The sequence below is a fragment of the Rhamphochromis sp. 'chilingali' genome (genome assembly GCF_963969265.1).
Source record: "Rhamphochromis sp. 'chilingali' genome assembly, chromosome: 8".
NCBI lineage: Eukaryota > Metazoa > Chordata > Actinopteri > Cichliformes > Cichlidae > Rhamphochromis > Rhamphochromis sp. 'chilingali'.
In genome coordinates, this window is record NC_137935.1 from 12,046,335 (window position 1) to 12,073,700 (window position 27,366).

The following is a 27,366-nucleotide window of genomic DNA, read 5'->3' on the forward strand; positions in this document are numbered from 1 at the left end:
TCTTTCTTATTTATACACTTAATTATTCTCCAGTATTTAAATATGATATATCATATGTGATATATTTAGTGAGAATGCCTATTCTATCACACGTCATTATAAAGCGTTTGCGTTGATTTTTGGCTTATTTGACAAGCCGTAGTTAAAAAAAAACTACTTCCGTCTTTAGGGTTGTGTTGTTGTCATGGCGCCGTTTCAAACTGTTGAGAAGCTAAATTTAAAATTTAAGAGATTAACGAGGTCCTGTATTTTAATTATGCTTCAATTAGCCACTCGGTGCGTATAGCTGACTTATAATTCATATACAGAAAGTGGAAGAACTGATTATTAACGACGGCGAAGTGCCTGAATTTAGTTTCTGGATTGGATTAATTTTATGTTAGCAAAATTAGCTCCCATTAGCATAACATTTAGTATTGTTTACTACAGTGACAACTGTTTTTCGCTGTAATGACTGCACAATCCCTGCAAAGTGGTCCCGGGATTTTCTCAGGAAAGCAGAGCGAAGAGAGAGACTGGGTTGCTTTAGGATCAACCAGAAATGTTCACAGCCGCAGCGGTTTAACGGCTGGGATCTCCCACACCAAGGTAAACAGCACTGAAAGTCTGATAATATTCATCTATCTTTATTATATGCAGTTCATCTTTGCATATATACAATTTGAAATGGAAAAGCTAAGACCACATACTAGTGATACATACACAGACCTGGAGCTGGTTGATTGAGATCAGCTGGTCCTAGAGTGCAGCACAATGTCAACAATAAATCTGAATATTACAGTCCTGAAAGTCATAATATTTATCGCTACAAGGAGTAGAGGCAGTGAAGGTAGAGACATTTAAATACCCGGGATCAACCATTCAAAGTAATGAAAAAGAGGTGGAGACGCGAGTGAAGCGTTTGTGATAATACCCTTTCTCTCTTCATTTTTAAGATTTTTGTAAGACTTCAGTTTGAAGCATATCACTATGTTCATATCACAATGTTTGTAAATAGCTTGGTGTCAAAGTAAAGCGCCTCAGTGAAGTTTACCAGAGATTCATGTACTGTTTTTAGTTGGATTCAATTTCAATTCAATTCAGTTTTATTTATAGGCGCCAAATCACAACAACAGTCGCCTCAAGGCGCTTTATATTGTAGACCCTACAATAATACATACAGAGAAAAACCCCAACCATCATATGACCCCCTATAAGCAAGTGCTTTGGTGAAAGTGGGAAGGAAAAATTCCATTTTAACAGGACGAAACCTCAGGCAGAACCAGGCTCAGGGAGGGGCGGCCATCTGCTGCAACCGGTTGGGGTGAGAGAAGGAAGACCGGACAAAAGACATGCTCTGTAAGAGAGACAGAAATTTAAAAACAAGTGTGATTCAATGCAGGGAGGTCTGTTGACACATGGTGAGTGAGAAAGGTGACTGAAAGGAAATGCTTAATGCATCATGGGAATCCTCCAGCAGCCTGCACCTATTGCAGAGGGAGGATTCAGGGTCACGTTATCCAGCCCTACCTATATGCTTTAGCAAAAAAGAAAGTTTTAAGCCTAATCTTAAAAGTAGAGATAGTGTTTGTCTTCCGAATCCAAACTGTAAGCTGGTTCCATAGAAGAGGGGCCTGAAAACCGAAGGCTCTCCCTCCCATTTTTCTTTTAAATACTTTTAAATACTCTGGGAAAAACAACTAAGCCTGCAGTGCGAGAGCGAAGTGCTCTAATGGGGTGATATGGTACTATAAAATTCATTCATTCATTTCATTTTAGCATCAAGCTAAGGCTTCATTCATTAGGATTTACAGGAAGGTTTACAAGATGGTAGTGAGACCTGGAGATGGTCGCACTAGAATTAGAATAGAATAGAATAGCCTTTATTGTCATTGTACAGAGTACAACGAAATTGGAGTGCCACTCCCTTGGTGCAAGTTTCAATAATAAATATAAATGTAAAATATAAAAAGTACAAAAAAACAATTGTAAGTACTCAAACAATAGTATGTACAATATATACAGGATAGCAGCATTAATATAATGACATGTGATGGTCGCACTAGAATTAGGCGCATTTTCTGAATATTTGAATGCCATCTAATACACATATTATACATATAGGCTCAAATATATACATACACCCCCAAGCCTCTGGCATTATTCTGTCTAAATAATTGTTCACTCTTCTTGATAAAATTGGTAGAGTTAATTTAAATTGGTTAGTTTCCTGGCATGAGCCTACACAGTCCGCAAATATTCATCAGGGTTAAGGTCACAGCTTTCAGTTCAGTTCAGTTCATTTTTATTTCAAACATTTCAAACATGTGCCTTCACAATCATTACAAAATATCATTCCATTATTTGTTTGTTTTGTTTGTTTGCTTTGGGAAGACCATTCGAAAAGCTTCACGTTAGCCTGTTTTATCATTTGTAAAATCAGGTTTGATGTGTGTTTGAGATCATGGTCCTGTTCAACATCCAGTTGTATCCAAGTTTCAACAATCTAGCTTTCGCACAAAGAGGATGTTATTATTATTCCATCTGCTCATCTGTTGAAAGAAATCATTAAAAGCCCCAAATTACTACGACATTTATATGATATGGTATACTTTATCATATGAATCTCTTGGTAATTCTGGTTCCATGTTCCCTAATGATTGTATGTATCCTTCTGACCACAACTATATGCAATGACACCATTTCCTAAATACCTGTTATTGATAAATATATCTGATTGTGTCTAATCATAATGACTGATTATACCAGATAAAACTGACTTCTGTCTTGCACACCACAGCTGCTGTTCAATGACGCCGTCCCTGCAAGTACTAGAAACCGTGCCACACATGTCGGCCTGCCTGCCCCCATTGTGATAGAGCGACTGCTGCCTGTATCAGAAGTTAAGGAAAATGTGGATAGCACCAGAAGCTCTTTCAGCTTCACCACACTCTCTGAGGAGAGGCTTCAGGCAGCTGTTAAGCAGGCCAAGCGAGATCTAAGACGAAGGCGCCTTGAATCGCTGACAAAATTATCGGCCAAACCTTCTCAGGAGGCCTCACTCTTTGAAACAAGTGATGTAGAACTCCGTCAGGTAATTTAATTACTTTTTGTCTATAATAACATTCTTGTTTATATAATATGAAATTAATTGTTTGTGCCTGTTTAGCAAATGAAGTTTATTTCCTCTCTTTATAGGAGTTTGCAGCAAGTCCAAGTAAGATGATGTCAAAAGCATCCAGTCCAAAAGAGAAGGTGACTGTAGCTGGAGCCAAACGACACACATCCCAGAAACATCCTATTTCATCCATGCCTCGAATGAGCCGCTCACCCCCAACCAGAGACCCTGGCCTTAGGCAGGTAGAAGGAGACAAAGAGGCACCTTTAAGCCACGAGATCCACAGGCTGCAAAATGAACTGGAACTGTATATTCAGAAAGTGGAAGAGCTGGCTAACAGAGGTAGCCCACAAGACACCTATAACTTGAAATGCATGGAGTGTAATCATAATTTTGGAACCCATTGCAATGATCACACTTTTCCTATGATTTCACTACTAATGCATGATGCTGATAAATAATGCACAATGTTTTTTAAACAACAGGGGAGAAAATACAGGAGTCATTAGAACCTGAAGAGGAAAACAAGTTGGAGATACGCAGACAGAAACAGGCAGCTCGCTCAGCTCGTATTATTTATGTTCTGCAGCAACAGGTACTTAAATTTCTATTGAATGCCATTAAATGTTTGTCACTGGATTTCCTTTTGCTCTGCTCCTCTAGACAATGTTCTCTCACATTATTTAACAGGTAAAAGAGATACAAGAGGATATAGAAAAACTACGAAGCCAGAAAATGTGGGATGCTAAAAAGGTGAGAAGAAAGTCACATTTTGGACTTCATGGCTCTCCCCTCTGCCTCAGCCACTCTTGGCAGATGGCCACCCCTCCTGAGCTCGGTTCTGCCGAAGGTTTCTTATTGTTAAGAGGGAGTTTTTCCTTCCCACTGTCACCAAGTGCTTACTCGAGGGAGGGGGCGGCATCTGATTGTTCTATCTTTATAATTTTTTAAAATTTGTTTTATTTATTTGTTATTGTAGGGTCTTTACCTTACATTATGAGGGCCCTGAGGCGACTGTTGTAATTTGGCACTATATAAATAAAATTGAATTAAATGAGTAAAATCAGTCGTGTCTGATTTTTTTTTTTTTTTTTTTTTTTTTTTTTATGAAGGAGTTTTGTTTAAAAAAAAAAAGTTGACATTTCTGTTCTTAATTTATTTGCATTCTCTTTTACTTTCAGTCCATGGCGATAAACAGGCTTGCAGCTGCACATCGTGGGGCACTGAGGGCTTTACAGGTTTTTATCCATCAACTCTCTGATCTGTCTCACAGCAAAGTGCCTCCTTATTCCAAAGAACTGGGGCAGCTGATTCGCCAGCTCTCTTTGTGCTCAGCTAAAGTTGAAGTGGCCCAGGGCTCAGCTGTGCCTGAGACTGCCCTTGACATCCTGCAGAAACTAGAGGTAAGGATCACGATGTAACCGCTGTATTCACAGAGTGATGTGTGTTTTCCTAGTGTAGACTTGGCTCCTGGACAATGCAAAAACAATCAGCGGAAAGAAGCTCAATGTGGCAAACCAGTGCAGTATTGTATTGGTCCCGACTTTAAACCTACTTTCTTATTTTACTTAATAAAGGCAAATATTCATGCATGAATTCCAACTAACTGCAGTGCAGGTTTAGCAGAGCATTACAAGAACAGATTCTGTATCTGCTACTGTTTCTAGGTCACAGATCGAAGTAGTAATACGATTTTAATATGCCTAAATGATATGATTTTTCCAGATGCATCATATATTTTTATTACATGTTATTTTCTTTGTTACATTGTTTATTTGTGATATTACTGTAAACATAGATGACTTGTGCTGCAGGATTAATCAATATTTAGTGGAATTTATTTTAGGAAAATATATATTTTTTGAATTGAGTGAATAATCTCAGGCTTTGCTGTCACTTCATTTTTAATAGACTTTGGATTCTGCTCTCAGTAAACAAGAGATGCTCATAAAGATGCAGGCTCAAGCATGCCTTCCGCAAAGGAAATCTCCTCATCGCAGCAAGTCTCCTACGACTGCACCCAGGCGTCCCAAACTGCAAGGAATTGCTCGAGGTCCTTGCAAAGCAAAAAATCCCAGAAGAGGCCTCCATGGTGAGCACTGTTTACTAGCTTTGTGTATTTATTAATGCAGACTTCCTGGGTGTTGTTTAATGATTATCATTTCAACTTAAGACCTACTTGTTGATAGAGGCCTGCTGACGAAGGACAAACCATTTGCTCTCCTATGTATATAAAAGCCCTCCAAGGGCTTCTGTGCGGTTCTCTTGGGGCCTCCCACTGTGCGTAAATTGCTGTACCCAGGCTTAAAATTGATCAGGGAGCCAGGAAGTGATAGGAAAACAAGATTTAAAGTGCAGAACTCTGGCATTTGGTCCCCTGCTGTTTAGTATATGAGCAGTTAAGTCCTGCTGGGTATTATTGGGCTGAGAGGCAGTGATGATATAAACACCTAGAGTGAGCCTCATCTGCAATCTAGATCTCCCTAGAAACCTGAACCTAAACCACACATCCACCTGGCTGTCAAGAGTGCAGGCAAATTCTGTAATCGGTGGTGTTGTCTGCTCCCATCAGGGTTCAACTTAATTGAATTGTACTGAAAGGGATAAATAATCTTGTTTGGTTTTGACTTTTATTTAGTTTGAACTTAAGATCAAAACAAATAAATTGTTTAACTTTTTATTTTTGTCAGCAGATAAGAGAATGGCCTCCCAGAAACCCAAAACTACTCAACAGCCCCTCAATCGAAGAGAGGTGCTGCGGTCTGGCCTGGAGAGCCTCGTCCAGCAGAGGGAGCTGCAGAGACGATCCCATACCAATACTAACAGCAGAAAAGAGCTGCCCTCTCAGAGAAAAACGGCTGAAACAATAAAGGTGCTGGGCTTGTACTGAACTCAGTATTTCACAAGACACAGAGAACGCTTAATAACATGTTATTAGCAACATGATTTGTTGTTTGATATCATACCCTGTGGAAAAAAAAAAAAAAAAAATAATAATAAAAAAAAACACCCAGCACGCCCCTGCGGGCGGTTTATCCTTCAAGCTCGGGTCCTCTACCAGAGGCCTGGGAGCTTGAGGGTCCTGCGCAGTATCTTAGCTGTTCCCAGGACTGCGCTCTTCTGGACAGAGATCTCCGATGTTGTTCCCGGGATCTGCTGGAGCCACTCGCCTAGCTTGGGAGTCACCGCACCTAGTGTTCCGATTACCACGGGGACCACCGTTACCTTCACCCTCCACATCCTCTCGAGCTCTTCTCTGAGCCCTTGGTATTTCTCCAGCTTCTCGTGTTCCTTCTTCCTGATATTGCTGTCATTCGGAACCGCTACATCGATCACTACGGCCGTCTTCTTCTGTTTGTCTACCACCACTATGTCCGGTTGGTTAGCCACCACCATTTTGTCCGTCTGTATCTGGAAGTCCCACAGGATCTTAGCTCGGTCATTCTCCACCACCCTTGGGGGCATCTCCCATTTTGACCTCGGGACTTCCAGGTTATACTCCGCACAGATGTTCCTGTACACTATGCCGGCCACTTGGTTATGGCGTTCCATGTATGCCTTGCCTGCTAGCATCTTGCACCCTGCTGTTATGTGCTGGATTGTCTCTGGGGCATCTTTACACAGCCTGCACCTGGGGTCTTGCCTGGTGTGATAGACCCCAGCCTCTATGGATCTTGTGCTCAGAGCTTGTTCTTGTGCTGCCATGATTAGTGCCTCTGTGCTGTCTTTCAGTCCAGCTTTGTCCAGCCACTGGTAGGATTTCTGGATATCAGCCACCTCCTCTATCTGCCGGTGGTACATACCGTGCAGGGCTCTGTCCTTCCATGATGGTTCCTCGTCTCCCTCCTCTTTCTTGGGTTTCTGCTGCCTGAGGTATTCACTGAGCACTCTGTCAGTTGGGGCCATCTTCCCAATGTATTCTTGGATGTTCGTTGTCTCATCCTGGACTGTGGTGCTGACACTCACCAGTCCCCGGCCCCCTTCCTTCCGCTTAGCGTACAGCCTCAGGGTGCTGGACTTGGGGTGAAACCCTCCATGCATGGTAAGGAGCTTTCTTGTCTTTATGTCAGTGGCTTCTATCTCCTCCTTTGGCCAGCCTATTACCCCAGCAGGGTACCTGATCACGGGCAGGGCGTACGTGTTGATGGCCCGGATCTTGTTCTTACCATTCAGCTGACTCCTCAGGACTTGCCTGACCCTCTGCAGGTACTTGGTGGTTGCAGCTTTTCTAGCGGCCTCTTCATGGTTCCCATTCGCCTGCGGGATCCCCAAGTACTTGTAACTGTCCTCTATGTCTGCAATGTTGCCTTCTGGTAGTTCAATCCCCTCAGTTCTGACTACCTTCCCTCTCTTTGTTACCATCCGACTACACTTCTCCAGTCCGAACGACATTCCAATGTCATTGCTGTATAGCCTGGTAGTGTGGATCAGTGAATCGATGTCTCGTTCACTCTTGGCATACAGCTTGATGTCATCCATGTACAGGAGGTGGCTGACAACTGCTCCGTTCCGTAGTCGGTATCCGTAGCCAGTCTTGTTAATGATCTCACTGAGGGGGTTCAGGCCTATGCAGAACAGCAGTGGGGACAGAGCATCTCCTTGGTAGATCCCGCACTTGATGGTGACTTGTGCTATGGGCTTGGAGTTGGCCTCTAGTGTTGTACGCCACATCCCCATTGAGTTCCTGATGAAGGCACTTAGGGTCCCATTGATCTTGTACAATTCTAGGCATTCCAGTATCCAGCTGTGGGGCATTGAGTCATAGGCCTTCTTGTAATCAATCCAGGCAGTGCACAGGTTGGTCAGTCTGGTCTTGCAGTCTCGGCTGATTGTTCTGTCTACCAGTAGCTGGTGTTTTGCGCCTCTGGTATTCTTGCCAATTCCTTTCTGTGTCCCGCTCATGTATTGACCCATGTGCCTGTTCATCTTAGCCGATATGATGCCTGACAGGAGCTTCCATGTAGTACTGAGGCAGGTTATTGGTCGGTAGTTGGAGGGGACCGGTCCCTTCTTGGGGTCCTTGGGGATCAGGACCGTCCGGCCTTCAGTTAGCCATTCCGGGTGTCTCTCGTTAACACGCCTACTGGCTGAAGAAGCTAATATATATATATATATATATATATATATATATATATATATATATATATATATATATATATATATATATAAATTTTTTTTTTTTTTTTTTTTTTTTAAACCAATGATCAGACGTAACCAATGTGAGGTTAATGTAAACTAATAATTAAATATTTATTTTCTATTTTTATTATAGCATAATCAGATGCAAGATACAGGCTTCCAGCAGCCTACAGTCTCCTCTCGGCTCAGAGTGAGCCAGCTCCCTCAAAAAGAGCACTCTGTGCCCTGGATACCTACATCTCCTCACTCTCCTCCTCCACAACGGTGAGTCTGTTATCTCTCTGTGCAGTCCTCGGCTCACTCGATGATTAATGTCATTATGTAAGTACTGCTTTAATGTCCGAAACGCTGATCTCCAGGTAACAGTTTACATTTAGTATGAAATAATATGTGTGGACAACCCCCCCCCCCAAAAAAAAGACCATTTTACACAATTATCTCTTTATGAATTTCAATCAAATTGTGGATGCAGGTAGGCATAATCAGATTATCTGATGGACTAAGAGGTTGTATACATTATAGGATTGTAGATTGTATTCAATGTTACTGGTAAAGTGCAGCACATACCATATGCACCAAATTTTTCATTTTTCATTGATGACAGTTGCTTATAAGGAAAATCCGAAGAAAAAAAAAGTAATTTGGTAAATATAGTATAAGAGATGTAAGTGTCAAAATAAAAATTGCTCTTTCGCTTTCCATTGAGTTGTGTAATATAGCATCTTTCTGTTTACATTTTTTAACCCATTCATCATTCTCTGCTATCAGCAGATCCCCACAAAGGGGAAGACCAGAGCCTCGTTGTCTCTTTTCTCCAGTGAAATCCTCACCAGACCCTCCAAAGCAGAGGCCTGGAGGTAGTTTGGCAACTGAGCCAGGCCTAAGCTCACAAAGGAAGAAAGAAGCTCAGAATGAAGCATTAAGGTGAACCTTACCTCCCAAAGTTTTTTTTTTTTTTTAACCTTATTTTAAATACACGGGTTGGCAGTAATTGGGAACAATAGGGAAATAAAATGTGAAAGTTAATCTCTCTTCCATCAGCTCTCCTCTGTCCTAAGCTCGCTCCCTGCAGATGATCACAGTCTTGTGCCCATTGCAGAAGCTATGTGTAAGCTGGTTGGTTTAGTTTAGAAAAAGGCCTAATTACTCTTGCTTTCATGATAACAGTCTGAGATGTTACATATAAAATCAAAGCTTTGAACCATAAATTACACATCCTTCATGGCTGTTCTTACAGTGATAGTGGAAAAAAGGCAAAAACTTGGCTCCCGTATGAGCAGGACCTGTGACCATAATATTAGATATAAATGTGTTTTGATAAGTCTGTTTTCCTGTTACTGTGGTGCGTTGCAGGCCAGAGGCAGCTGTTGCTAGTGAGGGACCGTCAACTTTTCCTGCAATATTTTCCAACACTGGCTCAGGCTTTCTTCTCTCTAGGGATGTAACTTCGGTCGTTGCTGTGCTTTTTGGAAGTCGAATTTCCCAGAGGAACCCACCCGAGGGATTAATAAAGTTCTATCTTATCTCTTATCTCTTATCTTATGCACTAGTGATCTGCATGTGCATCTGCACTTTTTGACTCTCTGAAAGGACCTCTGATTGGCCAGAATCTAATATAATTGGCTAGGTTTTCTTAAAACCTGATAATGGAGCCCAACTAATATGCAGAAGTTTAGTTAGGAATTTTTGCCTGATGGCGAAAAATCTGCCTGTCCCAGCTTTTATCGCTTCTACTTATTATAAATATCTTTTTTCAGATTACCTTGTAATCTGTGTCATTTCTGCTTCTCACATTAGATTATCTGTCATAGCAAAATGCCACATGGGTGGAATCTAGGAAAAAGGAACATTAATGAGAACATTCAGAGAGCCATTTCTAACCTTTATGTCAGACCCCACTTGCTGAGAGCCAGAGGCAATACTCTGATTCTAATTCAAAGTTAATTCTTTCCAATAAATTAATCTAGGTGCCAGCTAGATTGAGGCCATTTCTCTTTTTGAGTGATTAATAGTTTGCCTGTTTTATAAGCACCTCATTGATTGAGTGTTCCACATATGTCTCCGTTTAATCAAATCTTAATTACTGCAGTTGTGCTTTCTTATTAATCAGTGGCTATCAGCGTGATTAAAGATGAGGATTATAAATTATTTATGTGCAAAGCTTCTTTGAGCTTACATTTTGCTTCATTTGATGATTGCCTGGGTGATGCAGGAAAGCTTGGCTAGATAAGATGACTGCGCAGAGACTGCAAGAGCTGAACCAGCTGAGTAAAGAAGAGGCTGAACGCATTCAGAGATTAAGGTACAGTACTAATAAAATTATTGTTTTAGCAGATTTGGATCCAAGGTAATGAAGGCTTAAAGTCATGGTGAATATTAATATAGCCAAAAAACTTTTTTATTTCATGTGCCCCCTAATTGCAACCTCTGCAGACACTATGGGATAATAACAAACTCCCTCTGACCGAAATAAAAGGGATTAATTAATGACATAAAAAAGTAAGTACAGTGTGTGTGTGTATATATAGCGATATATGCACTTGCCCTTTAACCTTTGTAAATACTTATGCTGTTTAAGAAGAAAAACATTTCCCACTCGGTTCATTGTGCTCACAATCAAAGGAGCATTTACTCTGGGAATTACAACATGGGCAACATTATCTACTGACAACAGAACAAAACAATGAGTGGAAAATAATGCAGACTGTGATTGCAGCGCATCCATTCAGCACCAAGGAGAGCATATGTTCCTATAGACCGTTGTGTATTTGTTAATTAGTCACTGGAGAGCCCAACTTTAAAAGGCTGGCAACAAAACGCAATGTGCACAGAGCAAAGTCAACACTTAATTACACTACTGTGAATGTGTGGGTTAACGCTACTGTGTTCTCTGTCACAAAGACGTGTAGGCCTGCTCTTTATTTACTCACCTTGTCAAGAGGGGAATACCACTGCAGGAAACATGTAATGTTAATTAAGAACACATGCAGCCTCTATAGTTTTATGGGTTACGTAACATTAACAAATTTGCACATAGTGTGTTACATGGAAAATTGAATGAAAATTCACCATTATTACAGATCTGTTTTGCCTGTGTGTTATACCCATGGCAGGTTCTTTTTGTTTGTTTGTTTGTTTGTTTCTGTTTTAAAGCTAAAGAAAGCTGCAGAAAAGTGTTAAAGTGTTTAAATTAGATGTATAAAGAGTCACTATATCTGATTTTTTTTTTCCTCCTGCCACTGTGACAAGTAAAAGCACTAAACTGCTTCACTTGTTTACAGGTGATAAGTTGGACACAATAGACATCAATACAATCAACAGGCTGCATTTTGAATAAAATGCTTATGTCAGACTTAGTGATTCTTTTATGCTTCCAGCTGCTCTCAGCTGGTGAAACTCTTAACTGGCATGTCAGCCTTTATGGCTTTTTTTTAAATTGGTTTCAACAGTGAACGTAACCATTCAATATAATGCCAGCAAAGAGTTTGACAGTTTTGACCTTATATGCCTATTATAATTACAGATTAATGTGAATAATTTAAAAAACACTGAGCCTGATGACTATTTCTATTGTGTGTGAATACATTTAGCCATCAATGATAATGATTGATAGTGATGATTAATTAATTCTCTCATGCATTTCCAGTAATGAGAATGTTTTATTCGACTCAAACGGATAGTTATTTTAAAAGCTTGGCAGAAAGTTTTTTGTTTCTTAATCAGAGAAATTCAATCTTTTAATTAATTCTGAACCCAAGGTGGGCTAAAATTCCAAATATATTTTTAACTATACTTTATGTAAATACTTTTTTTTTTTTTTTAATTTTGTGTCTTTAAGTTAAAGCAGCTCAGCTTCAGAACTTCTGTGACAGCTTGCAGTGTGGGTGTGTTTTGGTTCACAGGTCTGAAGTTGTCTCGCCAACTCAGTGGGCTGAGAGAGCTGAGCAGAAGGCCAGAGAGAGAATTCAGCCCCTTCTGGATGAAGCCCAGGTAGGAGGACTTATCTGCTGTCCAGCTAGTGCCAGAATTTCTTCCTTTTATAAACCTCCTAAAGACAAGGGTGACAGTTGTTGCATGTGAATGATTAAATAAATCTAAGTTTGTGTGTATGCGTGTGTTTGGCTTCAGATTTGCCTCGTAAAATAAACTGAGATTTTTATTGTGCCTTCAGCAAATTGGTGAGTCCAGGAACAACAGAATGAACTCTCCACTGAGGAGTCGAGTGCCTGAACAGGCTGCAGAGAGGGTGAGCTTCACTACAGGAGATTTGACATTTAAGTTTATCATGGCAATGATTTAAAAACTGTGCAGCTAAACTCACAACACTTGTATTTATTTTTTTTTGTAATTATTGCCATTTACAGGCAGAAGAAAGTGCTGAGCAGCTGAGTGAAGAGCTGCTGGACGATTTGTTAGAGGACACCGCCCGGGTGGCGTGGACAGTTAGGACAGACAGACAGCTGCAGGGCATGGCCCAGGACATGCTGCAGGCCCCAACCCTGGAGAGTATGCTGCTTCGTATGGAGGAGATACAGGTGAGAGGGACCCACCAGTGAAAGGTCACTATGGAATTTGAAAGGTCACTGGTTACTGGTTTAGTGTTTATAATGAGCTGTTATGACAGCTGTGGTCTGCGTCTGAATACTGATGCATTTTCCAGACTTGATTACACCGTTCAATTTGTTTGACAAGGCTCTTTGTCAGTAGGATGCTGTGTTTATAGAATCTGGTTCTCTGTGTCTCTGACAGCGGGATCAGGAAGAAGTGAGGAGACGGTTTGCTTCTATCACCTATTCAGACCCTCTTTACTTGAAACAACCAGGACCAGCAGGTAAAAAAAAAAGAAAAAAAAAAGCCAAAAACAGACGATTTCTGCACTTAAACAAAAAATGTTATCTGCAAGTGCAAAACCTAGAAAGTTATTTCACAGACCTTTCCTGTAGGTGGAGACAGTGCTACAACTGAAAAGGCCAGATGTATGCTGTTGTCCTTTTGTCTTTCTATCTGTCTGCTCCTTTCTCCACCCATCCCTCTTAACATTTCTCCCTTCTTTTGCTTTCTCTCTCTTCTTCTCAGGATCCCAGTCCCATGCCCCCAGCTCCAGGCCAGCCTCTCCTCAGCCAATTAGGCTCACAAATCCAGTGCTGAAGCAGACCTCTGCAGCGGATATTGTCCTTGAGAAACCTGTCATGACTGGGTGGGTTTCTCTGTCTTTTCCCCTTTACTGCACAAGTCATTTCTATGTCTCATCTTTAGCTGATGGCTTCCATTCATTGCTGTTTAATTCGTCTTGAAAAGTCAGCAGGGAAATTTTGGAGTGTTCTCAGAATATTAACTGGAGCCCAGTATTAAGGTTTGACCTATTTAACTCCCTTTCCAATCATTTGAGCTGAAATTATAGGTCTTAGCCTCAATTATTGGTCATCATAGCTCAGCTCAATGCTCCTGATTGCACAAAATTATGATATACTCCCTTTTTTTAACAAATGCAAATATGTAAATGGTGGATTTTTAATTACTTGGAAAGTATCAGGTGACTTTTAATGAAATCTTATGAGACAAATTACATATCAAATTACCTTTAATGACTTGCTTTAGTTGCTGATGCTGTAATGAAGAGAAACAAACGGCATCTTCCACAGGAAGTAATTCAGTGCTGGTTTAATTGCACCTCTAGACTCAATGACAAGGAAGTGGTTAATGTTCTTTTTTTCCCAGCTATACACATTTAGTCTTTTTCCACATGACGTGTGTGCCCTGTAATCACTGTTCCACTGGGAGTCCTTACTCATCCTGCAAAACTCACTTGGGTGGCTACTGTACCCAGGGCAGACTCTATTCCTGACTCTGGCAGCAGACTCCACAGGGAGACCCTCCACTGCCCAGGGCTTTAGCTGCAGCTGCTATACTGCTTAAATTAACGAGGAACTTGGAAGGAAAGAGAAAAGAGACTGGAAGGGACTAGAAGTTGTTGACACAGACAAGCCAGCAGGATACTTTTAACAAATTCAAGCTGCAAACATTAGCAAATTAAAGTCTGTCAGTCTTCATCTGCCTCGGGTTCACTTCACTTGATGGAAACTTTGCCTTAAGAGCCACTTTGCTTAACTGTTCTTAATGCATCTATCAAGCAATAACTCTGTTCTCTGGCAAACATAACACAGGTGCTTTTTTAAGAGGTGTCTTTTTTTTTAATTAGCTGTTCATTTTAGAGGCATCAAGCCTTCCAGCTTCTTAACGGGGACAGTCATTTGATAACTGCTAGCTCATTTGTTCTGAAACACCTTGAATCACTGTAGCTCAGAACAGACCCGTCTGCAGCACTTTCATCCTCAGTCTGAATTACAGCTCCTCTAACAAGTGCTGGCAGCCCACTGGACCTTTATGTGTTTTGTTTTGGTTGACACATTAAATCACAGTGGATGTGATTGGTGTTTGTTTTTTTGTTTTTGATTTTTTTTTTGACATGGATCAATAGAAAAACACTTTGATTTGAAAGCAAGTACTAATCTTAGTAAACAAGTTGACTAGAATGCTTATGAATAAAAGAACACACAAGGTGATTGTGTGTATTAAGCCCCTTGAGTTATTATCACAAGATAAATAGTAATTCGGTTGTGCTGTGTATTCAGAAAAAGGGACGATTGTACCATAACAAAACAGTTGGTGATAATTGAATTAAATTTAAATTCACATAGATATCAGTGAATAATTAATCGGCTCAGTATTTCAGCTTTTTGCAAGGCATGTTTTATCTGTATTTACTTGTTTTTTTTGTTTGAAAGCATTTGAAATTTCTTGGTCATGCTTAGAGAAAAATGCAGCTGGTTTCTGTTGGTACACAGATCGATTTAGTCTCTTAGTGAAATCAGTGAGGTTGACAGAGAAATTCAGCAGCACAGAGGGTGGGTAGCTTCGCTGTCTGCTGAGTCACACATGCCATCACAGAATCCTTTTTCTTTCTTTCTTTTTTTTTTTTTTTTTAACCATAAGATGCTCGTCAACTTATCTAGTCCAATAAAGGCAGTAAGACGAGACTGATGGTGGTCGTGCCATTAGCTCTTGTATGCGTAGTATTTTTAGGCTCTGAGGTTGCTTGTAATGTAGTAATTGTACTCATTTGCATATGAAAAAAGGATTCTATATATTGTCCCCATTCTCTATTCTCTAAATGAAGCATGACCCAGCCTGTTCAGCACTTACTCCATGACTACTGCACTATCTAACTTGCGAAAGAATAAACCTCCCTGCAAGACACTGACAGATTGTTTGTTTGGTTTCTTTCTAAAGTGCAAGAAGGAACTTGTTGTCCACCTACAGTGTCTCTTTTTTCACAGTGCTTTGTCCCCCTTAGAAGTAATAAAGTTGGAAGTAGGGAGTCGTTTGGAGTGAGATGGGGAGAGAAATTGTGTTTATTAGGCACATTGTTTTACAGAGCTGTCTTTGGGGGACACAGAGTTGCTTCGTAAAATGAACTGAGCTGTAAGGGAGATGCTTTGGCTACCTGTGCTGAAGGATAAAGAGGCCCAGGTGTCACATAGTGCAACACATACCAGCGCAGATGAAGGGATGAAAAGCTAATGCGGAAGCAAACCACCAAGGATGCTCTGTAAGTTAAAAAGCCTCGCCTTATGTTGTTGCAGTCTATACGCTAAATTTAACTGTTGTTGCTTTATAACTTTAGGTTATGTCAGATTGTGTGCGCAGCAGCCCTTTGTATAATAATCACAACTACAACTGCCAAATAGTTCACCTCTCTCACCCAAATGATCAGGTCTTGAGAAATAATGGTAATTCTAAAACTGATGCCAGAGAGCAGCAGGTCATCCCACTGGTTGCTCTCTAAGGAGCATCATTTTCCAGACATTTAGGAAAGTTATTTTGATAAGCAGCTTTTCACAACTGCAGCTCTTTCCTGTTGCTTCCGCAGCCCTCGGATCGAAACCTGTGGTTAAAAATGTGGTTTGTTTTTCGTGCTGATGTGGGATTGTGTTAATCCTCTGTCAGTGTTGACTGTCCTGGTGTTCAGTGTAGCAGAATGGTGAGGTTTAATTTGGGAACGGGAAAATGAGCAAAGAGCTCATCATGTGTGTTGTCTCAGCCCTGAGTTGTTGTTTACAGCCCACATTTTTCAGTCCTGAGAGACACATCAGGCGACATGCTCGTCATTTTGTGCCTCACACACATATTTATACACACCATGGGGGAAAAAAACATGCCACGGAAATAAAGCTGCATAATTTTCTCAGTGTGACTATCAATGGAGGCTTCTTAGGTGCTACTGTTTTATAGCTAAGAGGGACATTGTCACATGGTATCGGTTATCGGTTTCCTGATTTTTGTATTAAGTAAGCTGGTTTTCTGTAAGCACTGAGCCAAGGAAGGTGAGAATTGATCGGGAGTTTTCAAAAGAATACTAACTGAAAGAATAAAATAGTTTTATATTTAGTGAGTGCTGCTACTCTGTTCTTTTCTTTTAATCTATGCTGACTATAGTCGGGGTTACTTAGTAATGACAGGAGAGCCCAGAGGGTTTTAACACTTCCACTGACTCTAACCAGGCGTAACGCTGCCTTTGTCACGCTAAATACTCTTTCCAAAACAGCACGGCTTCTTACCTTGGGTGTCTTTGTTCAGGTGCCTGTGCGAGCGCTGTCAAACAACCACGGAGACAATCTTTTAACACATCAGCAGAGCAGCAGATAAGATTTATGTATCCATGGTGAGGAGCCCAAACCTCAGTCTCCCCCATCCCCCCTACAGCTCCATCAGCTAGTCAAGCAAATCAATAAAAAGATAAGAAGCTCACTCAGAAAAATTAAAAAACGTGCATTTATTTTATTTATTTATTTCACACTGCTCTCTCCCACCTTTTTCCTCTGTGGCTACAGTTGTCCCCTCCTGTATGTCGTCACTTTGTAACCTGGTGGATTTTTAGTTGTGATGTCTTCTAAGTTCTGCACCCACATTTAAATCAGTCCAGTGCAATATTATAAAAGAGGATTTTCTTTTTGGAATATTGAGGGTTTCTGTTGTTTTGTTTTTTTTTTTCCCCCCCAGTATCCTCCACCTGTTTCTTTCCACACTGATCTTCCCCGCTGTCACTGAGGCTTCATTGAGCCTCGCTTGAATCACCCCCTTACTATCTCTCAGCCACTTGTGGTTTTATCTGACTCAGCTTCAGCCCAGCTTGCATCCCTTTTGATATATCACATATGGCACCGTCCTGTGCCAGGTCCCATCTTTGCCAGGCTCTGCGTGGCTTTAGCTTTTGTTGAGAAATGAGAAGACAAACCTGAGGTGATCGCGCTAATGGCTAATGCTGCTTGCTTGTTTGGGTTTGTGTAAATCCGGTGTGCAGGCCAAGTTGCAGGTGCTACAACGTGATGGATAGAGGATGTTTTGTTAGTGTTTCAGCATTTTGGTACTTGTATGCACTAGCCAAACAGAAAGGTACACAGAGTTGTGAAAGCACAGATTAATGAAATGAAGGTTCATCATGGATGTCTCATTCAGTTTCGAGTGAATTTCATACGGCACAATAGAGTAACAAACTATTACTAAGAATTTGTCGTGATATTTAATTTGCAAATCTTTTTCTCAGCACTCATATCACCTTTTCACAGATTGTTATGCAAGACCAATCTTGCTTTGCAGATGGTCTTTTGTGCCAAAGTATCTGAATGGTTTTCATTCACAGAAAACACAGGCTAGTCTATTTTCTTTTCAGAAGCGTGGGAGCCATTGCGACTTTAAAAATAAGCGAGTTTGCAGGGTACAGAATTGTTGTTTTTCCTGTCAAACAGTAAATCGACCCATTTCAGACTGGAAGCATGGTTCGCTGTGCTGGCACTTTGATATTTATGGCCACCCCATGGGTTGCAGCCCCAATAGTCAACACTGAAACAAGTTTAGCTGAGGCCCAGGGAGCACAATAGAGAGGCACTTTGCTTTGGAGCTGCTGCAACACTAAATATAGCACAGTGAGCGCCATTGCAAGAGCCAGGCTGATTTGTCAAAGCAGAGAGGATTATAAAGCCAGACCACGGCGATGCCCAGCTGAGCCCCTGCTCATTCTGAGCAAGGGGCAAGCAAGAGAGCTGCTTGCACTCTGACACCTCTCCTAAATTCATCATCTACACCCTCAGTTTGTGTTCTACTGCAGTTACCTTTTCTCCACATAAACATCTCTTAGAGGTCATCTTCTCATCGTGTTGCTTTCTCAATGGGATTCTCACTCTTTCTATAATATTATGAGCTTTTTACCTGCCCTAAAGTGCCTTTAAAATGATATAAAACTGAATTGAACTGAAAATACAATTTTGAGATATTGAAAAAATATGTTTCTTGGTCTCACCTTCTGAGCATCGTCTTGTTTTTCCACATTCGCAGCTTCCTGTGTGAGAACAGCCTGACAGAGGAGGCATCCCAAGATGAGCAGCATCCTGCAAACAACACCATGTTCCCTGGCCCTCTGGAGGGAAGCAAGGCGCCTGTTATCTCAGTGCCAGGCAGCATGCTGAGAGGCATTCGGCAGTACCGGGAAGACTATGAGGCTTACCTGCGCGCTGTGGCTCATGAGGCTGTGGGCAGCTTCGACCCCTGGGCCGTTGCAGACGGGTAGAAAACTGATTGTTTTAATAATGACTTAAGCTAATGAGACATGTGCATAAACATGATCAGGGAATTTTGTTTGCACTGGCTGATTGCCACCAGTGTTTGAAGTATGCATTGCAGTTATGATCGGTCTCAGTCATCGTGATAGTCTAAAGTGCTTGAGTTTAAGACAACTGCAGTTGTATTTTTAGATTTTTAAAGATGTTTCACCTTTCATCCAAGAGGCTTTTTCAGTTATAAAAGCTGATAGGGAGTCTCAGGAATTTACCTCTTAGTGGGGTTGTCCCACTGAAGGTGAGAGTCACTGACCCACCTTGTCATTATGTGAGTGATTAGAGTCACGTGAGCCAAGGTGTCAATTCGCTGCTCCATCCTAACATCACATGAGTCATTATGGTCACATGGGTCAAGGTGTGAGTGGGGCTTGTATGGTCTGGGGAGGGATCTCAATACAGTGCTATAGATAAAGATTTTTATAAGCTCCCTCAACCGCTCGAGCCTTCTTGTTTTGTGTTTAGCTTAAGCTTAAAGGTAAATATGTAACATGGCAGTATAGGAGAAAAACAGCTTGAAACATTTACATTTAACACCTGTGACATTACATGTGTGCATAGATCTCCACTAGTGCTACCTTTGCTTTGTATATTGGATGGCACAGTGCAGTGGTTAGCCTTGTTTTTTCACAGCAAGAGAGTCCAGAGTTCAAATTCACTGACCATCTGGGTCCTTTCTGTGTGGGTATTCCCTGTGCCTGCTTGGGTTATTTCTAGATACTCCGTTTGCTGCCCAAAGACATGCATGTTAGGTTAATTAGTGATTGATTAATTGGTTGTAAAATACTGCATGCTCACATCTACAGCTATGTTTGTGTTTCTCTCTGTGTTAGCCCTGCAGTAGACTAGCAAACTGTCTAGGGTGTACCCCAGCATTTGTACTGTGACAGCCGGGATAGCCTCCAGCCCTCCCGCGACCCTGAACTGGACATGCTGTTAAGAAAATAGATAGCTGGACATTATGTCTTGTGTTGCACTCATCTCCTTCTGTGTTAGCATGCTAATCTGCTATTGCTGGCCCTTCTGCTATGTCACTTTGTACCATAGGATGTGAGAGTAAGTCAGTCTGTGCTCGGTCCAACATGAGAGACAAAGTAGCAGTGCTGCCCAGTTAGATTTTTCTTTGCCATGGCCTAACATTCTGACCTCTTTACAGTCATTTCCAACACAATCAGTGAATTGAAATTGTGAACGCAGCGATGGCTGATTCATTTGCTATAAGACTGATGGAGAGCAGGAGATCCTGTTGTGCGTGCTTTACTGTGTTTCTGCTTCCTTTGACACAAATTATGAAGTTACCTTCCTTGGCCACCACACAGGCAACAACAAGGATTGCATTATGGATGTTGGTTGATTTCTGTCCTGCACCAGTGTCCGATGATGACAGACATAAACACTGGTTGTGAAGTTACAGCTTCCTCTCTCAGAATAAGTTATCCTTCTAAATGCACATTAAGTGTTCATGTATATCTTTATTAAGGGGCATTAGCTCTCAGCAGGACCTTTTTCAGTGTTCAGTTTCATCTAGAACGCCCTCAAACAATGACATTTTCCACCTAATATAACTATTTGCTATGAATGAGTCTCTTCAACGCTGCAGCAGTTTCAGAGTGAAATATGAGTTTTTTTAAGTTGTCCTACACATTAATGATATGACATGCTTAGTGTTTGTAACTAGAACCACGCTGAAGCAGATCTGTCCTTTCTGTTATTTATTTTGTCCCTGGATGCGATTGACGGACACTGTGCACAGCAGGAGGCGCTCACTCAGAGAGGATCATGCAGAGTTTATGGTTTGCATAGTGCGCCTCTGTTGTTCGCCGCCGGTCTTCTCTCCCACTCACAAACTTAGATACTTGACAGGCCGCTGCTGGTGCAACGCTGGCTTCGTGCCATCATTGTGAACATATTGAACTTATGCGTTTAATATATGAGTTCTAAACTTCTGAAAGCTGTTTGGGATACCAAACAGCTCGATAAACTGTCTTTCTTAAGTTTAGATCTGAAAAACTGTCCAGTCCCACCCATGGCATCTGGCTGACTGTGTCACTGGCTCATTATCAGTTTCACATCAAAAAGCCAAAGTTTTTAAGACATGAATCTGTACTTAGAAAAAACAACAACAAGATATTGCGTGAGAAACCATCCAATTATCTCAGTGTTTTTGGAGACGGAGAAGGCATACGTATAGACTAGTATGACCCCTGCTGCTCTGACACAGCGCAGAAAGCTTTCTGTGTGATGAGATGGTAATGAGCAGCCCTGTGCTGCTGTGGAGCCTTACCACCTGGAGGATCTCATTCATTCTGTCTGCTAACAGACTGATTGCAAGATAGAAAGACGTCAGCACTGCCAAAACAGCTATTTGAATTTCTTTATGCATGTAAATAAAACTTAGTGGTAGGGTCCTAGGATCCTAGTTCACTTTGTATAAATCTGCTTTTTTATTTTGATTTTCATACATTAGCATAAACGGTACACTGTGCAGTCACTGGTGTGTTAAATATAAAGATAACTTGGAGTAATTCAGAAGGGCAAGCACGGTTCCTTGTATATTGATGTTAATGATATTTTATAATGCCTGTTCCCAAACCACAGCGGCACATTCTTCTCTGGATTTCTCTCGCTATATGGTGCTGTGAGCAAAGTGTTCTTGTCATGACCCTTTAGAGGAACAGGGAGTTCAAAAACGCACAATTACTCTGATAGTTTTGTTGCACTGACGTTTCAGTGGATATGTGAAAGTGTTTCCCATTTTCCCTCATCCTCTATGTCCCTGCCTCAGTCTCTGCCTGTGTGTGTGCGTGTGTGTGTGTGTGTGTGTGCTGACCCAGATAATGATCAAACACTGAAATTTAGCTTGGTGCTGCACACAGTTCACGAGGCTTCAGAGTTATTTTGCTCTGTTTTATGTTTTTAAACTAAGTTTTGCATGTGCACCTCTTAAAAAAACAGATACCACATTTGTTCAGAGAAATCAGCTTTAATTTGACCTTCTGCATTTTTGAAGATAATGACGCAAGACTGATGATTTACATTTACTTTGAAATTATAACCACTGCGCACAAAGGACATGTTTCAAGTGATTTGCATTTGCCATTGTTTTCAGGCCCACTGACCTTTTTATTTTGCATGTCTTTCAAAATTTCTAGCCTAAAATCTTGTGAGAAGACCGAAAATAGCAGGAGCAGCAGCAACATAAATACCATTGTCATATGTGATTTGTTTTGATGCCACAAATGAATTCTACCAAATTGAAGCGTATACATTTTCAAATTTTAGAAGACTTTTTTTTTATTTTTTATACAGGTTATATATGATTTAAGGAAAATAACCATGTTTTCTAACATCTGCACCTCTTATCCTCTCACAGCTTGGCTGACGAGTTGCTGTCGGAGGCTCTGGCTGACGTGGCAGCAGAGTTTCAGGATGTCGTGGAGGAGTATGCTGAGGCCGTCTTCACCTCTGAGTTCCTGCAGCCGCTCCGGTCACCACCCGCTTCAGCTGCAGCGTTTTCCGGACAATAGGATGCTGCAGCATGATGGATGCAGCATTATCTTTAAAACCTTTGATATTATGTTTGCTGTGGATGGAAATTTTTACCTTGTCAAACCCTGGACTACTATTATTTATTATTTTTATATAGAGTATTGTATGTTTTACAATCAGATATTTTATTTTTGATCTATTTATTTGATCTTAGACAAAGGTCTAAAAACACGTTCATAGGTAACTTCTGCAATGACACAATATGATTTTATTTTACTGGGATCACAGATTTTATTATAAAGCTCGGCAGAAGAGATTGTTGAGTTACACAGGGAGCATTAGTCACATTACTTCTTTTGGTCCATCTGTATCTGTGTTTGCATACCTCTGGGAAAGTTAGTTTAGTGTAGATAAGCTTAGAGAGACCATTAGAACATTACAGAGGATTATAAGATTACAGCCGTCCCCTTGCACTTGGTCTAAATCTCCCTGAGGATTACTCACACTTATTATTTTCACATTGGCATATGGAAATAAATTAATTGCATACGGTTTCCACCAAACTGATGTAGAAAGCCAAGGACATGGTGCGCTTAAGGTCTTGTAAATTGATTTCTCAGTCATTTTAATGTCCAAATAAAGCGTCTCAGCACAGAAAAAATACTTCCCTCTAAATTTAATGTGTTATCCCTGTAATCTCTGTCCACTCTGAGGGTTGGACCACATGAAAGGAAAGTGATAAGGGTATGGTTAGGGATTCTTTTTTCCTTTTTCAGGCTTTTGAACTTGGTTGAGAACTATTTTAATAATTCTCTTTTCTGTGCTTTTCTTTCTTAATTGTGGTAAAATGTGTAGCACAAATTAAACAGGACAAACTTGACAGGCTGAGAAAATGTCTGAGTCCCTTGAGAGCAACATGAAAGCCAGGCAGATAGAGCAATGGGGGCACATGCAGATGCTGCACTGGCCTGTGGGGACCAGCCTTTGATTGGGGACATACAGTGACTGAATGAATTAGCTCACACGGAATCAGCTGCCCCGTATTTCCTCTCAGGCTGTGTTGTGTGTTTTTGTGTGTGTGTGTTTGTGTGTATGAGGGCGTCAGAATGCATGCAAGCTTTAACAGTCTCATGCACAGTGCACATTTCCCCTTTGTGATCTCTGATAAATACAAACTGGTACGTTCAATGTGAGGGAGGTGTTGCTGTCTTTACATAGGTATAAGGAAGGCAGGTAGCTCTGACATGCGACTGGGAAACATCAAAGACCATAAAATAATGAGTTGATTTATGATTATTTTTAGCTTTTATAGTTCAGGGGACGTTTAAAAGACAAATCAGTGTATATTTGCTTTGTCAGCACTACTTAACATCAGGGAGCAGCTTAGCAAATCTTACAGTAAGACCAAACTGTTTTGATCTTTGAGGCTTTACTGTGGTCGACTTGGATGTCCTTGATTTTTCAGCGTTAATGCTGTAACCACCATGCACAAACATATTACTGTGGAAAGACCAGAATTAGAACAGTTTTGCTCATCATTATAATTTCAAATGATCACAGAGATTCGACCTTGCCAACGGTCAGCGCTGACTCATTATCAGAACACTGACTGCAATATATTCACGTTCGCAGGGGCACTTTGGCATGTAGGTGCGTTAAAGTTGCTTTGTGGCAGTCGGGTCTGTTTTGCTCAGTGTTTACAACAGATGGATCCTTGCTTGTTAGTCATGTTTGCTCCTCTCGGGGGATGTTCTGTCGAAGATGAAGTATCTGAGGGATGATTTCTGCTGAGATGCTGGCCATCACTGAGCAGTCTGTCGCGCAGACACCACCATCGTTTGCATTCTCATATTTTCCCCTTCTTTTTCAGACAGTTTTGAGACGCAATTAGCCATCTGAGATCTCATTAAATACATGACTGAAGGGAAGCATCTGTCACGGCTTTACCTCTCAGATTGAATTGTTTGTTATGTAGTTATTATATGAATCGAGTCCTTGCAGATAGCCAACTATACTCACAATGATGGATCATGAGATAGAAATGATTATCTGTCAAGCTCAATACACGTGCGTACAAGGCAGAGTGAACACGTTGGAGTTATTTAGAAAAACTAGATATTCTTCGTTTATTTTTTATTAATGTAAGATACAGTTGAGTATAGGCCGACATACAGAATAGCTCACTTCAGCAGGAGGAGCAGCATGACCTTTATTTGATACCGTGGTTGATCAAAGGGTGGGAGAAGTAGTAATGCTCTCCACTTGAAGTCGCAATACCACAGCGTAAAAATGTTCCATTATTAAGTAAAAGTCCTTCTTTCAAATGTGCAAAATATATTCAGGAGAAACTACGGATAAACAAAGCGTAGCCTGTAGAACAAATTAAAAGTGAAAGCATTCAATGCATAATGATTTTACAGAAACTGGTGTTTTCAATTTTCATGGTTGATGCATGAATATGTTAGCAGCATGTTGCTGTAGGTGGTTAAAGTGTAATAATACTATAGCAACAACTACATTTGATAAGAATTTAATATCATTTGCAAAGGTTAAATAATAAGCTAGCCTTAAATGTACTTACAGGAAGTAGACGTAAGTCAGTTTGCACCCCAGTGTAATTTACTCTGGTTACAATTATAAATATGTTCACTACATTAAAAATCAATTCGTAATACCTATAATAGTTGTGTTTTTTATGAATAATGAACAATGAAACTGCGGAGTGTTTTTACTGTTATACCTGAACTCCAGAAGAAGAAAATATGAATTGGATGATTAATTGGAAAGCTTGTTTCCTTGAGATTTCACAGCAAATGAAGCAGACATGATATCGGAAGCGGATTAAAAGTGTTGAATTTATATTTAATAGCTTTTTACTCTCATTACAGTTATGTTGCTTATTTTGACTGCCATTCCTTTTTTTTCTCCAGTGCATACCTCCACTTCTCCAGGATTTCTTTCACTGACTCCCTACAGATCACATTGTCATCTGTGAACCATGGACACTCCTGCATCCTCATCAGTCAACCTGTCCATCAACATTGCATGGAAGAATATAAGTCTCTTATTTAAAACAAAAAAACAACCAAGGAGTAAAAATACTATTCCTAAGCTTGAAATGTATTTTGTTCCTTTCCTATTTTAAGTCATTTTCTTTTTTTCTTTGTATGTTTTAATTATGTCTTAATTTATTATTTTCATAACTTTATAGTGGTGTGCCCTGTAGGCCATGTCTCCTTTAAAATATAGATTTTAATGACAAGAGACTTGCTGGTTAAACAACAGTTCAGTTCTCTTCTAAACCTCCAATTCATTCCTATTGGATCACAGTACTTCTCTAAAGCTGCTAATATGATAAAGAGGACAAAAGGGTCACAGCAACAGTGAATTGTAGGGTTAAACAGTAGAATAGTAAGTATATCTGCATGTGTGTGAAACAGCAAGCCACATCATCAAACAGCACATTAGGATAAAAACAGCCAGCTGACAACTTCACCTTGCGTGAGAGTGCTGTGACATACAGCACGGTGTCTTTCCTTCCATAAGGTTGCTGGATTATTTTTTAAAGACAGAAAAGAACAACAAATCTGCACCTTGGGTGCTAAATTCAGTTTGCTGACTGCCTGCACTGTAGTTTGTGAGTCTTTTAATGGCTCCCAGAAAGCTTAATGCTGCTGAAACAGTTCTTTCATCCATTTTTCAAAACCCCTGCAGTGTTTATACCAACAAAAACATTTAGTGTTATTGAGTTTCTTTCTGACTTTACTTTGTAAGACTTTAGTCATGTTTACAATGAATTTTCAGTGCCTAGACTGGCTCTGAATTGCCACAGAGATCTGTTTTTTTTTTTATATATAATTGTATGGTTCAGTAAAATATTTCTTACTGAATACTGACATCAAATAACATCAAAAGCCACTGTTGAGAAGCAAAGTGCTGCTTTGAGTTGTGTCTCCAATGGCATGAAGAGAAGTCTTCTTACAAAAGAAATTCACATAATTCAATTAGCCTTTCTTTTCCTCTTGGATTCAGGCAGTGCTGCCATTTGGTGTAATCAGAGCTATCTGTCTTCCTGTCTTCCTGGCCTTAAGGCTTTTCCCTATTAGTTTTCCTTAGTAGGGATTGCAACTCACTGTTCTACACCAGAAGTGTATTGGTATTGGCTTCCATGATAAATACAAATTGGCTGTGTGTATTCCTAATAGAGTCTGGTAATGTAGAATGTCTGGCTGTCTTATTCTAGGGTGATGGTTCGGCCATCACCATTTCCCCCATCAATATTCATTTGTGTGGACGTGACTGCCGATTAATGCCACAACCAGACCATCCTTAAGGGACTGTGTAAGCTCATGTGTGGTCACATATGTGGATGCCAGTGTTGAAAACAGCAGGTGTTACTGTGACCACTTGACACACTGCTGCTTAATGTGCACCATAAAGAAACGTGAGGGAAGCTATTCTGCAGCTATTTGGGTCAAGTATCGCAGGACTGGAGGTTGAAATAAGCGTAGAAATGAATTAGAGGAATCCATTAGGTGAAGCATCTGTGAGATTAAGCCAGATCTCACAACTGGATTTAAAGGATTTAAAGCTGCTGAGAGAAACGTGGTTCATGTGCTTCACCCATGTGCTTTGTTTTGATGGTTGGTTGTATTTTGAAGCACTTCTCAAAGCCCAAAAGATTTGCTTCTCTGCCTGAGTGACTGCCCAAGCTGACCGACCAATCTGGCATCTGCTGCTTTGTGATGGATGGTTTAAAGGGGTGCTCGCTCTTCCCCTCCATCCTGTTTCACTGCGCCCCCATGCTCTTCTTCTTTATGCCACATGTTTTCTATATCAAAATTTCTATTTTAATTTATTTATTTTTGCTTACAGCCAAACTCTATACAGCAAAACCAGATTGTATGACACTTTTTCTACTCTTTCATTAAAGCTGTGCCTTGTTCTTTTTTAAACCGGACTTTTGGGACC

General features: G+C 40.6%; 1 protein-coding gene across 4 annotated transcripts; it reads left to right on the forward strand.

Moving 5' to 3' along the window:
- Positions 1 to 51: 51 nt before the first annotated feature.
- Positions 52 to 27,314, forward strand: kiaa0753 (KIAA0753 ortholog). 4 transcript variants are annotated; one of them, XM_080888077.1, is made up of 18 exons: positions 52 to 588; positions 2,780 to 3,073; positions 3,178 to 3,439; positions 3,583 to 3,692; positions 3,788 to 3,850; positions 4,279 to 4,500; positions 5,009 to 5,189; positions 5,788 to 5,969; positions 8,370 to 8,500; positions 9,005 to 9,160; positions 10,449 to 10,538; positions 12,139 to 12,226; positions 12,408 to 12,482; positions 12,601 to 12,771; positions 12,986 to 13,067; positions 13,313 to 13,433; positions 18,629 to 18,856; positions 22,280 to 27,314. In XM_080888077.1, exons 1-18 carry the CDS (start codon positions 451 to 453, stop codon positions 22,431 to 22,433), a joined length of 2,748 nt encoding a protein of 915 aa, XP_080744203.1. In that variant the 5' UTR covers positions 52 to 450; the 3' UTR covers positions 22,434 to 27,314. The 4 variants fall into 4 exon arrangements, with proteins under 4 accessions (XP_080744203.1, XP_080744205.1, XP_080744204.1 ...); XM_080888079.1 differs by having other exon boundaries at positions 54 to 588; positions 5,791 to 5,969; XM_080888078.1 differs by having other exon boundaries at positions 149 to 588; positions 9,008 to 9,160.
- Positions 27,315 to 27,366: the final 52 nt, after the last annotated feature.